Here is a 15175-nt window from a genome sequence, read left to right on the forward strand (position 1 = left end):
GCTCAATCATACCACAAGGGCACTTGCTCAGCTATGTTCATATCAGCATTGTTTGTAATAGCCAGAACCTGGAAACAACCTAGATGCCCTTCAACTGAAGAATGGATAAATAAAATGTGGTATATATACACAATGGAATACTACTCAGCAGAGAAAAACAATGACATCCTGAGGTTTGCAGGCAAATGGATGGATCTAGCAAAAATCATCCTGAGTGAGGTAACCCAGACTCAGAAAGACAAACATGGTATGTACTCACTCATAGGAGGATACTAGATGTGGAACAAGGATGACTGGACTGCTACTCGCATCATCAGGGAGGCTACCTGGAAAACAGGACCCCAAGAAAGACACGGGGATCGCCCAAGGACGGAGAAATGGATGAGGTCTACATGAACAGCCTGGACATGAGTGGGGGTAATGTAGGGCGAGGGTTCGAGGGAAAGAGAGCTTGAGGTAGCGGGAGATCCAAGCTGGATCAACAACAGAGAGGGAGAACAAGGAATAGGAGACCATGGTAAATGAAGACCACATGAGAATAGGAAGAAGCAAAGTGCTAGAGAGGCCCACAGAAATCCACAAAGATAAAGATACCCTCACAATAGACTGCTGGCAATGGTCGAGAGACAGCCCGAACTGACCTGCTCTGGTGAAAGGATGGCCAAACACCCTAATTGTCGTGCTAGAAACCCCATCCAATGACTGAGGGAACTGGATGCAGAGATCCACGGCTAGGCCCCGGGTGGAGCTCTGGGAGTCCAATTAGCGAGAAAGAGGAGGGTTTATATGAGCGAGAATTGTTGAGACCAAGGTTGGATAAAGCACAGGGATAAATAGCCAAACGAATGGAAACACATGAACCATGAACCAATGGCTGAGGGGCCCCCAACTGGATCAGGCCCTCTGAATAGGTGAGACAGTTGATTGACTTGTTCTGTTTGGGAGGCATCCAGGCAGTGGGACCGGGTCCTGTGCTCAGTGCATGAGTTAGCTGTTTGAAACCTGGGGCTTATGCAGGGACGCTTGGCTCAGCCTGGGCGGAGGGGACTGGACCTGCCTGGACTGATCAACTATCAGGTTGATCTCAATCCTCGGGGGAGGCTTTGCCCTGGAGGAGGTGGGAATGGGGGGTGTGGTAGGGGGAAGGGGAGGGGGCTGGGAGGGGGCGTGAATAAAGGAATCTATGGCTGATATGTAGAACTAAATTATATTGTAAAATTAAATTAAATTAAATTAAAAAAAAGAAAAACAAAAATCAAATGCAACACATCTTTACATAGTTACACAATGCAAACTTGCAGGTCACTACTGTGGGATATCTTTCTGTATGCTGTGAATATGTGTGGCTCCCATTGGATAAATAAAGCTTCATTGGCCTATGGCAGTGCAGGATGAAGTCAGGAGGGAAAATACAAAAGAGATATTAAGAGATGAAAGGCAGAGTGGAGAAATGCCAGCCTGATGTCCAACGAGCAACATGAAATGGGATACAGGTAAAGCCACAAACACATGGTGATACATAGATTAATAGTAATGGGTTAAGTTAAGTTATATGAGCTATTTAGCAAGAATCCTAAGCCATAGGCCATACAGTTTGTAATTAATATTAAGCCTCTGAGTAATTATTTCATAAGTGGCTGCAGGATGACAGGGCCACTGGTGACCAGAGAAACTTCAAATACAGTTCACCATGTGATATAATCCCACTACATTTCCTCTTTTTTGTCTAGATGAAAAAGAAAGTTTTAACTCTAATACAGAAAAACTATATACAACAAGAATAAATTATCAAATAAGGATTACATTCTAAATGTCTAGTCCATTTGTATTTGGCAAATTCTGAGAAACTGCTCTATTATATAATCTTATCTTGTTGAGTTCAAAGTTTTGTAACTAATTTACCTTCTATCATAACTCAGGAAAATTATCCCCATCAAAGATTTGAGAAGGATATAACATTACCTGAGTAAACATGAAGTGCAGAGCAAGAAACTTCCAAATTACAGAAATGACAGAAACAGCTGGCTGCCTGGATAGTCACCCAGGGTTCCTACATCTTTGTGACATTCACTTTTGGCCTACAGGTCTAGTATATCTAACAGACTTTTCTATGAATCATGAACTTTGAAGGACTGTCCCACCTTTTCTTGACAAAGTTTGACAGTCACTTTTATTTGTGTCCTGCATGTCCAGGTTGATGGTATACTATTAGAAGTCGAGGCAAGGGCAGTTCTCTTGTTCAAATGGCTACATTTGACACACTGAAAGCCAACTCCATACAAAGGTTCTTTGATGCCCACCATCTTTTTTTGAAGCAAATTGGTGATGCCAGGAGCAGATGTGTCACTCCCATGAAAAGCCTTGTGTTACAAAACATTTTCAATGCCATATTCTGTAGGTATTTGAAGTGTTTGAACACCACCTATTTCAATATACTTGTTTAACCTTGAAAACATACATAATATGACCACAAGTTTGATTGTTATTGATGACTTAATACTAACCTGCATTTCTTAATTACACATTATATTTTTACATGAGCTATATGAGCATAATACCTAAAACAAGAGTAGAAACAGTGTAACAAAAATAATTTTAAAGTTGTATCAATATACCAAAATCATACCAATGTAAAGTATTTGATATTAATGGTTTTCTTTTTAACCTATATTCCTATACCTCCCCCAAATGATGACAAACATCCATATCCCACAGAATGACCAAAACCCACCTACCCAACCTCTTGGTTATGAGGGCATTGTGTTCTCTAGACTGTTTCTTGCTATTTGAGGATAACAGTATCTTGAGGGGACCCTGTGAATATTGAGATAATGGTCAAGTCCCAGGAAAACTAGTTCTAACATTTGTTGTCAAGTCTCTGTGTAATGGGAAAGTGAAGGGCTTATCTGACATCTTGCTGGAGTGACCTGTGAGGTAGGACCACCTCAGCTAGCTGCCCTGAAGTTGTTCTAGAGATTTTTGAGGAAACTGTAACAGGGGCATTCTGAGAGGGTGGGCCACCTGGGCTACTTGTCTTTATTGGTGTTTGGCCCTTTTTTTCTGAAAGCACACAAATGTTGAAAGGTAACACATATACTTGCATTAATGTAAGTATGGAATGTGTGGTGTGCACAGTTCAGTTATGAATGATTTTTTGTTTTATGTTTGAGCAGACAGAAGGCACCTGTCAAGTTTATGTCAGTTTGGACTGTATAACCAAATCATTATGAAAACTCTGTAGCCAACAAGATGTATCATGTCTCATACAGTTTCAGAGCTGTTCCCATGTAAAGGGATCAGCATACATGTCACTTGCCTTGTAGTTTTTTTTTCTTGGTTTATTTCTTTATGTCAGTGGTCAATATTTTCAGGGGATCTCTCCTGATCAAACCTGATTTCTATTAGTTTTGGTGGAATCCTCAGTCTTTCATTTCCTGTGGAAACAAAAATATAATCTCTCCCAAAACGCAATACATTTCCCGTATTCCATTTTAAAGTTAAGACGTCCCTTAACTACCTAGACTGGTTTAATTCAGCAGTCTCTTTTACTATCCAGTGTCTCACAGCAGCTGTTGTTCACACATCAGCATTTAAAAAATTCAAGGTCAGCACACCACCATACAGGATCCAGTATCCCTGTGTATTTCCCATCTTTATGTGACTATTTTCTTTTATATTACTTTACTCTCTCATTAAAGACTTGACATTATTTATAAGCTATTTATTTGTTCTTTGAGTGACTATACCCATTTTATGTTCTTTTCCATGCACTTAAGCACATTTTATGCCAATATAAACTGTTTAGAGGGGTTTTTTTCTATCTGGACCTGTCTTTACTGCATGCCTGTAGTCTTTTTGAACTCATGAGCCAAACCTTAACTGACCAGGCTCCACTTAGCACCTGGCACTGGTGGCTGGTACCTGCCTTATCCTCAGGTCCATGAGAGCCAGCCTTATTTGTGGGTCTGGCCAGAGAGCTGCACTTAACTGGGAGATACATTTAACCGCCCCAGATTTTGGTGCTGTGCTGCAGCAGGTGATTTTTCTTAGCAGGCTATTTCAACTTAATGTTCTGGCTGCTCCAGTGCTTGCCCTATGGCAGAACTCTGACTCTGTATGCTACAAGAACCAGGCTACTAGAAAGCCATATCGGTTTTTTTTTGTTTTCTTTTTTCAGCCTTTTCAGGCCCTACAAGGAAATACAGGCCACACATTGGGCTTCAAATGTAGCAGGCTTTCTTAGACTGCCAGCCCCCAGAGCACGACGTGAAGACTTACTATTAGTTATGAAAGCTCAGCCTTAGCTTAAGCTTGTTTGTATCTAGCTTTTCTAACTTCAATTAACCTATTTCTATAAATATATGTGCTGCTCCAAGACTCGCTTACCTCATCTATATACTGTCCATTCTGCTTTCCTGCTTCCTCCATGTCTGCTAGCTCGCTCCTCTTTTTTCTTCCCACTTTTTTCTTTGCCCACTAGCCCCACTTATCCCTACTCTGCATATGTACTGGCCATTTAATTTTTTATTAGCCCAATCAGGTGACATAAGCAGGCCGGGTCAATCAGCAACACTACATACTAAAACAATTTACATAGTTAAATAAAATATTCCACAACATATCAAATGCAACACATCTTACATAGTTAAACAAATGAAAACTCAGGGTACACAGTGTGATCAAATATACCACTACAAACCTCTGATCCATCAAGGGGCTATCAATGACTGTTCAACCACTTCTGCAATCCAAATTAGCATGTGACTACACCTGCTATTTTCCAAGGTGAGGTAGAAATGAGTGGCCTTGGGAAAGTATATTACCTGTGGCTGAAATCATATAGTGAGCCAGACTGAACATGCAATTCAAGTGTTAGTAGCTTTAAAGAATCCTCAGTGGAATGTATGCAAGCAGGACACAGGATAAAAGTTCTCCCACAAAGCAGTGCAGTACAGCAGTACAGCAGCTGGACAAGGATTCTTCATATTTTTTCCACCGCTGCTGGCTGCTGCTTCAGCATCGTCACAGATTCCAGACAGAGAAGCTAAAAAGTAGACAGTGGACTGTGGGGCAAAGGCCAAGGTGCCATAGATCCATGTGGACTCTATGGTGGTATTTTATTTGTACTGAAATGTGATTTTAATTGTATGTTAATAAATAAAGTTGCCCAGGGGTCAGAGCTATTAGAGCCATAGCAAGAGTGTGGCAGTTGTGGCGCACGCCTTTAATCCCAGAACTTGGTAGGCAGAGCTAGGTAGATCTCTGCATGTTCAAGGATACAGCCAGCATTGGAGACACACGCCTTTAATCTCAATCCCAACCATAGGAGACCTGGAAGTCTCTACAGAAAGGCAGTGAGGAGGCAGTCATGTGTTTGGGTTTACAACCAATGAGAAGGCAGAACAGAAAGACTATATAAGACAAACACACAGGAAGTAGGTCTCTTTTGGAGAGCTCTCTTGGCTGAAGCAGGAAGGGTAAGGCTCTTAGCTCTGAATCAGCTCTGTGTTTCTTATTTTATAAGACGGTTGGTTACATCTACAGGACTCCAAGACAAAGTCTGACACTAATGGTCCCCAAAACTGGCATGGCAGAGCCTGCACATGCTTTGCTATTTGCTCTTTTGAGATAGGGTCTCTCTTTTAACCTTGCCTAAATCTCAGTGATTCTCCTGCCACAGTGTGCTCAGTACAGAGGACAGTTGTGTGCCACACCTGGCTTCTGTTTATTTAATGACTAAATGTGAAATAATTAATACAAGTCAGGCATGGTGATGCAGCCCTTTAATCTTAGCACTCTGCGGAAGAGGCAAACTGATCTTTATGATCTCAAACCTAGCCTGGTCTGCATAATGGGTTCAAGACCAGGAAGGGTGGCAGAGTAAGACCCTGACAAAGAAAATGAAACAATAGAAGCATGATGTGAAAACATTTTTTTCTTCATTTGGCTTACCTAATTTTCAGTAATGATGCAGAATTGAGAGAAAAGTATATCTGAAGACTCATATTAAAATAGGCAGTAAATATGTATATTTAGTTGTCAGAATATCAAGAGTCTCTCTAGTAAATATGGAGTGATTAAGTAAAAATACTTTGATCCTGTGTAGCATGAATCTTAAAAGTTCTTATTAATAAAATCAAACCCGAGGCCAGTTATTGGGGCCAATGCTGGTAGATCAGAGAGACAGAACAAGCCACAGCTATCTCACCTTGCCAAATCCTCAGCTGATCCTGTTTCCTCAGACTGGAAGCCTCTGAGTCCTCATCCAGAATGAATCTCAGCTGAACTGTGTTGCTCCAAAGCCTGAAAGCTTAACCAGCCAAATGCTTAATCAGCCAAATGCTTCTAGTTTCTGGTCCTCACGCCTTATATACCTTTCTGCTTTTTACCACCACTCCCTGGGATTAAAGGCATGATGAGTCACCATGCCTGTCTGTATCCTTGAACACATGGATTTATGCCTCTGGAATGCTAGGATTAAAGGCGTGTGCTACTACTGCCTATCCTTTATGTTTAATATTGTGGCTGTTCTGTCTCTGACACCAGACAAGTTTATTAGCATGCACAATATTTGGGGGAATACAATGCCACAATCCTGTAGGGTTTAGTTGACTAAAATTTTGTATTTATAGATGGATCTTTTCTACAGAATAGGTGTTTAAGAGATTGCAGATTTTTAGTACATTTTTTAATCAACCTTTTGTTTTACAAAAGTAAAAATCATAGTACGTTTTCCATTGCTGGCCTGATGTATGGTTGTCCCTGAAACTGACAGGTTTTCTTTGTCCTTTCTCAATCTCATAGCAAACCTGACTAGTGCCCCAGAAATGAGTCCTGAACTCCCAAGAAGCTGGACAGAGTTGAGGTGTGAATCAGTAGGTAGCTGGTCCCAGCACAGGTTCTAGGTACTACACTTCTCGCTCTGAGTGGGATGGTGGGGGTCCCTCACCCTACTCTGCAGCCTGCCATGGTGCTAGAAGGGCTTCCGGGTAGGGTTGGAGGTGCCTGACCTGACAGTTACTCTGGCCCTACTGGGTAACACCTGAGTTCAGGGACTTTCTCCTGAGATTGCAGGACCTGCGGAAGCCTCCATCACTGAGTCAGCCCGGATTTCCTGTAGTCAGCGTTTCAGGTGCTGGGGACACAGGCCTAGGAGGATAATAGGGATGAGAAAGGAGCAAAATATCATTTCACCTGCCCAGAAAGAAGGTCCCTGAGAAGCTCACTTGCACAATCCACAGGAAAGGGATAGCCTGCTCAGGGGGTATGATAGACCACACCCTGTAACAGATAGGAGCTGAGGGATGCAGGGAGAATCTGGCAGAAAACGTCTTGCTTGGTTATGTTAATTAGGCACCTCAGCCCTTTGTCCCTGGTTTGAGACCTAACATCCTGTGTCCGGGACGAAGAAGTGCCTACTGACTGCAGGAAAGGTGCAGGGACGACCTTACAGTCCAGTTCCAAGTTTTGCAGCAAAGCCAATCTCAGCCAGTCTGGGACAGCTCTGTGTCTGCAGTGGAAGCCAGGGCTGGGAACCACTGTGCTGTGTCCCTTCCGGTACTCTGTCCCTAGGGGAGCTGTTCCTGTCACTCAGGACACATTAGCCAATCAGGGCCTCCCAGTCAGAATAGGGTGGGCATTTCCGGTCCATAATTCTTCTGGCTCGGCGGCTCCAGGGCTGAGGGACACTTTCTTGTTCCGCGTGCTTCGCTGTGACCAGCTGCCGGGATCTGTGAGGAGAGCGGGGCGAGCTCGGAATCCGCTATGGTGAGCGAGGGTCGCCGTTTCCACCCGGGGAGAAGGTGCGGGAGCCAGTGTGGGTCCCGGGGCTGTGGGAACCGGCGGACGCGGCCACACTGGGGCTGTGGGAACCGGCGGACGCGGCGGCCCGTGAGGTCTGAGTTCCCTGCTGTTCCTGCAACTCCGACGTCCTGCAGCCTCTGAGTAACTTCCATATGCGGCGGCTGCGGCTGTGGCTACACAGAACACAGGGATGTTGGTACTGTAGCTGGATATTTTCTTATTGTGACATCAGCATGCTGTGCGCCCTCATGCGCCACTTGCGTTACTGCTGGTGGAAGGCAGGTTGTTAACTCACAGAGCGCTGGTCACACTAGTGTCTTCTAGAAGTTCTGCACTGGGCACTGAACATTCAGGTGTAGGACCGGTCTGCAGTTAATTCTGTGCAGGGCGTAAATTCTGTGTCATTAATATATTTGCATGTAGATGCCAGGGTGGTCCAGTCATGAGTGTCAGTAAGATCAGGCATGCTGAGTTTTTGAGTCAAAATTGACTCTATATTAATTGTATCTCTAAGTTTTCTCTTACATTCTATTGATATCTTTATTCTTTGTGAAACAGCACATAGTGTGTTCTAGGTCACCTAGTGCTGCATAGTGAGAGCCCATCTCAAAAAACCTTAAAGAAAGATATGTCTGTGTACCTTTTTGTCTGTTTTGTTTTTTGTTTTTTTTTGGGGGGGTGTTGTTTTTTTTGAGTCAAGCCTTTTCTGCCTGTTATAGGTTATGAAATTAATCTTGAGTTCCCTGCAAAAGTAGTATGTTCTCTTAACAGCTATGCCATCTCTCCAACCAAAAATCTAAGTTTTAAATATTACTAATTTTAAAACCACAGTTTTACTTTTTCAAACATTTAAAAGTTGATTCTTTTATCAACATAAAAGCATTCAAACAATTATGAGGCTCTATGTGAGAAAAAATAAATTAACATGATACACTATTAATCTTCAAAAATTACATTCAAGAGACTTGTCTCCCTAGAGCAAAGACAATTGTTAACTCTACTCCATATATATATATATATATGGTGTTAGTTTTGTTGCGGCGCTGTGCTCTTACCCTGCAAGGAAATGTCACGAAACACGACAGAATCCGCTAATAAGAGTTTTATTAAAGATAAAAGGGACGGAGAATGCTCAGGCCTGTAGGAAACAAGTGTGTGGAGAAGAAAGAACCGGGAATATGGCACTGGCTTATAAAGGCTGGGCGTGCACAGGTCAACGTAACTAATCTACCCACGTGCATAGATCACATGGCTAAGCTGTGCGCTCTTACATAACCATGCAACGTCACGGATCCTGGTCACAGGAGACGATCCTGGTCACGCGAGACGCCCTGACCCAGAAATGGCTTTCCTGACCTGGAACTGGCTAGGTAGAAGTGTCCACCGGGCATATGCAAACACGCCCAACCGTGGGGGCGTGTTGTGAACCCTTCATATGGGTCTCACTGTGTAGTCATAGCTGGCCTAGAACTCACAGATCCATCTCCCTCTGCCTCCTGAGGTCTAGGATTAAAGGCCTAAGCTACTATTCCTGGCCATATTTATAACATATATGTATCATTTACATAAACTATTATAAGCTGATGGGTTAAAAGAAAAAATTGCCTTCTATCTCAAGTAAATGTATGATGTACATTGCATGCTTCTTTTTTAGCTTTCATTTGCTTTTTCTTTTTTTTTATTAATTTTTTTCATTTATTTTACATACCAACCAGTTTCCCATTCCCTCCTACCCTCCTGTTCCCTATCCCCACCTCCCTTCTACTCTTCCCCCATCCACTCCTCCTCTGTCTCCATGCAGAAAGGGGCAGGCCTCTATGGGATAGAGTCTACAAAACACGGCACATCAAATTGAGGCATGACCAAGCTCCTGCCCCTGCATGAAGGTTGGGCAAGGCAACCCAGCATCAGGAATGGGCTCCCAAAGCCAGCTCAAGCACCAGGGACAGGTCCTAATCCCACTGCCAGGAACCCCACAAGCAGACCAAGCTACACAACTGTCACACACATGCAGAGGGCCTAGGTTGGTCCCAAGCAGGCTTCCTAGCTGCCTATCCAGATACGAGGAGCTCCCAGGAGCCCAGGTCAGCTGGCTCTGTGGGTTCCTCCATCATGACCTTCACACACACACACACACACACACACACACACACACACACACACACCTCATAATTTCCTTCCTCTCTCTTTTCCACAGGAGTCCTGGAGCTCGGCCCAGTGCTTGCCTGTAGATCTCTGAATTTGCTTCCATCAGTTACTGGATAAAGGCTTTCTGATGATAATTAAGATAGTCACCAATCTGATTACAGGAGAAGGCCAGTTCAGGCACCCTATCCACTATTGCTAGGAGTCTTAGCTGGTGTCATCCTATGGATTCCTGGGAGATTACCTGGCATGAGATTTCTCCCAAATCCCAAAGTGCCCCCCATCAAGATAACTCTTTCATTATTCTCCCCATCCGTCCCACTCCCAACACACCCAACCTGATTCCTCATATTCCTGCACCTCCACCCCCCTCAGTTTACCCAGGAGATCTCTTTCTATTTTCTCTTCTCAAGGAAATCCTTGAACCTTTCTTTGAGTCCTCCTTGTTACCTAGCTGCTCTGGGGCTGTGGATTGTAACCTGGTTATCCTTTACTTTACAGCTAGTATCCACTTAGGAGTTAGTACATACCCTGTTTTTGGTCTAGGTCTGGGTTACCTCACTCAGGATGATTTTTTTTCTAGTTCCATTCATTTTCCTGCAAATTTCATGCTGTCATTGTTTTTTTACAGCTGAGTAATACTCCATTTTGTAAATGTGCTACATTTTCTTTATCTATTCTTCAGTTGAGGGGCATCTAGGTTGTTTCAGGTTCTGGCTATTATGAATAATGCTCTGTGAATATAGTTGAACAAATGCCCTTGTGGTATGATTGAGCATCTTTTGGATATATGCGCAAGATTAGTATAGCTGGGTCTTGTAAATTGATTCACAGATTTCTGATAAACCACTATACCAGTTTCCAAAGTGGCTGTAGAAGTTTGCACTCCCACCAGCAGCAATGGAAGAGTGTTTCCTTTACTCCACATTCTCTCCAACATAAGCTGTCACTAGTGTTTTTATCTTAGCCATTTTGACAGATGTATCATGGTGTCTCAGTCATTTTGATTTGCAGCTCCCTGATGCCTAAGTATGTTGAACAATTCTTTAAGTAGATCTCAGCCATTTGAGATTCTTCTGTTGAGAATTCTCTGTTTAAATCTGTACCCCATTTTTCATTGGATAATTTGGTATTTTGATGTCTCTAGTTTCTTGAGTTCTTTATATATTTTGGAGATCCACCCTCTGATATGGGCTTAGTAAAGATCTTTTCCCATTCTGTAGGCTGCCATTTTGTCTTATTGACAAGTGTCCTTTGCTTTACAGAGACATCTCTGTTTCAGGTGGTCCCATCTATTCATTGTTGCTCTCAGTGTCTGTACTACTGGTGTTATATTCAGGAAGTAGTCTCCTCTGCCAATGCGATCAAGGCTACTTCCCACTTTCTCTTCTATCAGCCGCAGTGTAACTGGATTTATGTTGAGGTCTTTGATCCACTTGGAGTTGAGTTTTTTGCAGGGCAATAGATCTATTTGCATTCTTCTTCATGCTGACATCCAGTTATGCCAGCACCATTTGTTGAAGGTGCTTTCTTTTTTCCATTGTATAATTTTGGCTTCTCTTTCAAAATTAGGTGTTCCCAGGTGTATGGATTTACCTCAGGGTCTTCAATTTGATTCCATAGATCCACGTGTTTGGTTTTTGTTTTTATGCCAATACCATGCTGTTTTTGCTTGAAGTGAGAGATCATGATACCTCTGGAAGCTCCTTTATTGTACAAGATTGCGTTAGCTATCCTGGATATTTTTTTTTCCTTATGAAGTTGAGTATTGTTCTTTTGAAGTCTGTGAAGAATTGTGTTGGAATTTTGATGGTAATTGCATTGAATCTGTAGATTTCTTTTGATAAGATTGCCATTTTTACTATGTTAATCCTACCAATGCATGAGCATGGGAGATCTTTCCATTTTCTGATATCTTCTCCGGTTTCTTTCTTTAAAGACTTAAAGTTCTTTTCATACAGGACTTTCACTTGTTTGGTTAGAGTTACCCCAAGATATTTTATATTATTTGTGGCTGTTGTAAAGGGTGTTGTTTCTCTGATTTCTTTATCAGCCAGTTTACCATTTGTATATAAGAGGGCTACTGATTTTCTTTTTTTACATAATCTTGAATCCAGCCATGTTACTGAAGGTGTTTATCTGCTGTAGTAGTTCCCTGGTAGTATTTTTGAGGTCACTTATGTATACTATCATATCATCTGCAAATAGCAAAAGTTCTAATTCTTCCCTTCCAATTTGTATCCCCTTGATCACCATTTGTTTTTATTGCTCTAGCTAGTAACTTCAAATACTATATTGAATAAATATGGAGAGAGTGGACAACCTTGTCTTGTTCCTGATTTTTATGGAATTGCTTTGAGTTTATGTCCATTTAATTTAATGTTGGCTGTCAGCTTGCTGTATATTGCTTTTATTATGTTTAGGAATGTTCCTTGTATTCCTGATCTCTCCAAGACCTTTATTATTAAGGGGTGTTATATCTTGTCAAAAAATTTTTTCAGCATCTAATGAGATAATCATGTGGTTCTTTTCTGTCAATTTATTTATATGATGTATTACACTGACAGATTTGCATATGAGAACCATCCCTGCACTTCTGAGATGAAGCTTACTTGATAGTGGTGGATGATTTTTTTAATATATGATCTTGCATTCAGATTGCCAGTATTTTATTGAGTATTTTTGCATCAGTGTTCATGAGAGAGACTGGTCTGTAATTCCCTTTCTTTGTTATATCTTTTTGTGGTTTGGGTATCATGGTAACTATAGCCTCATTGAAAGAATTTGGCAATGTTCCTTCTGTTTCTATTGTATGGAACAGTTTGAGGAATGTTGGTATTAGCTCCTCTTTGAAATTCTGATAGAATTCTGCACTGAAACCATCTGGCCCTTGTCTTCTTTGGTTGGGAGACTTTTAATGATTGCTTCCATTTCCTTAGGGGTTATAGGTCTATTTAAATTGTTTATCTGGTCTTGATTTAATTTTGTTACATGCTCCCTATCCAGAAAATTGTCTATTTCTTTTAGATTTTTGAATTTTGTGAAGTCTAGGTATTTTAAGTATGACTTAAAGATGCTCTGGATTTCCTGTGTCTGTTTTGTCCCCATTTTCATTTCTAATTTTGTTAATTTGGGTATTTTCTCTCTGTGTTTTGGTTAGTTTGGATAAAGGGTTTGTCTATCTTGTTGATTTTCTCATAGAACCAACTTTCTGTCATTTTTTTTGTATTGTTCTCTTTGTTTCTATTTTATTGATTTCAACCCAGGGTTTGATTATTTCCTCCCATCTACTTCTCTTGGGTGAATTTACTTCTTTTTGTTCTAGAATTTTAGATGTGCTTTAAGTAATTAGTGTGAGATTTCTCCAAATTATTTATGTAGGCCCTTAGTGCTATAAACTTTGCTCTTAGCACTGCTTTCACAGTGTCTCATAAATTTGGATATGATGTGGATTCAGTCTCATTGAATTCTAGGAAGTCTGTTATTTCTTTCTTTATTTCTTCCTTGACCCGTTGGTAATTCAGTTGAGAGTTATTAAGTTTCCATGAGTTTGAAATTTGTCTGTAGTTTGTGTTGTTGTTGATCTCCAACTTTAACCCAGGGTGATCCAATAAGATCTATTTTTTTTTTTTGTATCTGTTGAGATTTTGTATGTGGCCAGTTTTCGAGAAAGGTCCATGAGTTGCTGAGAAGGTATATACTTTTGTGTTTGGGTGAAATGTTCTTTAGGTGTCTTAAGTCTACTTCAATCATAGCATCTATTAGTTCCTTTGTTTTTCTGTTAAGTTTCTGTCTGGCAAACCTGTCCATTGGTGAGAGTGGGGTGATATAGTCTCCCATTATTAATGTGTGGGTTTTGATGTGTGATTTAAGCTTTAGTAATGTATCTTTTACAAATGTGGGCCCCCTTATGTTTTGGGGCATAGATATTCAGAATTAAGACTTCATCTTGATGGATTTTTCCTTTGATGAATATGCAGTGTCCTGTGTTTCTTTTGATTTGAAGTCTATTTTGTTAGCTATTAGGATAGCTATACAAGTTTGCTTCTTAGGTCCATTTGATTGGAAAAATCTTTTCCCAACCCTTTATTCTGAGATAATGTCTATCTTTGAAGCTGAGGTGTGTTTCTTGTGTGCAGGAGAAGGATGGATCCTGTTTTCATATCCGTTCTGTTAACCTGTGTCTTTTTATGGTTGAATTGAGTCCATTGATATTTAGACATATTAATCACCAGTGATTGTTAATTCCTGTTATTTTTTGGGTTTGGTTTTGGTGGTGGTGGTGGTGGTGGTGGTGGTGGTGGTGGTGGTGGTGGTGGTGATGGTGGTGGTGGTGGAGGTGGTGGTGGTGGTGGTGGTGGTGGCATTGCATGCATGCATGCATTTGCATAGGTTTGTCCCTGTGTGTGTGTTTCCTTCCTTTTGTGTTTTGCTGATATGTAGTTATCTATTTCCTTTGCTTTCTTGGGGGCAACTAACTTCCTTGGGTTGGAGTTTTCCTTCTGGTATTTTCTATAGGGCTGAATTTATGGATAGGTATTGTTTATATCTGGTTTTGTCATGAAATATCTTGTTTTCTCCATCCATGGTGATGGAAGGTTTTGCTGGGTATAGTAGTGTATGTTGACATCCATGATCTCTTCCTGTCTGCAGAATGTCTGTCCAGGACCTTCTGGCTTTTAGAGTCTCCTTTGAGAAGTAGGGTGTAATTCTGAGAGGTCTGCCTTTATACTTTACTTGACCTTTTCTGGTTGTTGCTTTTAATATTCTTTCTTTATTCTATATGTTTAGTGTTTTGATTATTATGTGGCAAGAGATTTTTTTTTGGTTCAGCCTATTTTGTGTTCTTTAAGCTTCTTGTACCTTTATAGGCATGTTTTTCTTGAGATTAGAAAAGTTTTCTCCTATAATTTTCTTGAATATGTTTTCTGTACCTTTGAGCTAGTATTCTTCTCTTTCTTCTATCCCTATTATTCTTAGGTTTGGTCTTTTCATGGTGTCCCAGATTTCCTGGATATTTTGAGTTCAGAATTTATGGGATTTAACATTTTCTTTGACTGAAGAATCTATTTCCCCTAGCATATCTTCAACACCTGAGATTCTCTCTTCCATCTCTTGTATTCTGTTGGTGATGCTTGCATCTGTAGTTCTTGTTCACATACACAGATTTTCCATTTCCAAATTCCCTTGGTTTGTTTTTTCTTTTTTTTAATTTAATTTTTTTTTA

At 41.1% G+C, this 15175-nt stretch overlaps 1 protein-coding gene across 1 annotated transcript in view; it reads left to right on the top strand.

The window, feature by feature from the left end:
* Positions 1-7638: 7638 nt before the first annotated feature.
* Positions 7639-15175, top strand: part of LOC128115866 (zinc finger protein 709-like) — a 45435-nt gene continuing 37898 nt past the window's right edge. Inside the window, exon 1 of the mRNA XM_052746997.1 lies at positions 7639-7767. Within this exon, the coding sequence (XP_052602957.1) occupies positions 7765-7767 (3 nt within the window). The 5' untranslated portion in view covers positions 7639-7764. The remainder of the gene's footprint in view (positions 7768-15175) is intronic.

The sequence above is a fragment of the Peromyscus californicus genome, unplaced genomic scaffold (assembly GCF_007827085.1).
Source record: "Peromyscus californicus insignis strain IS unplaced genomic scaffold, ASM782708v3 Scaffold_1__1_contigs__length_55948999, whole genome shotgun sequence".
In the NCBI taxonomy this organism is placed as follows: Eukaryota; Metazoa; Chordata; class Mammalia; order Rodentia; family Cricetidae; genus Peromyscus; species Peromyscus californicus.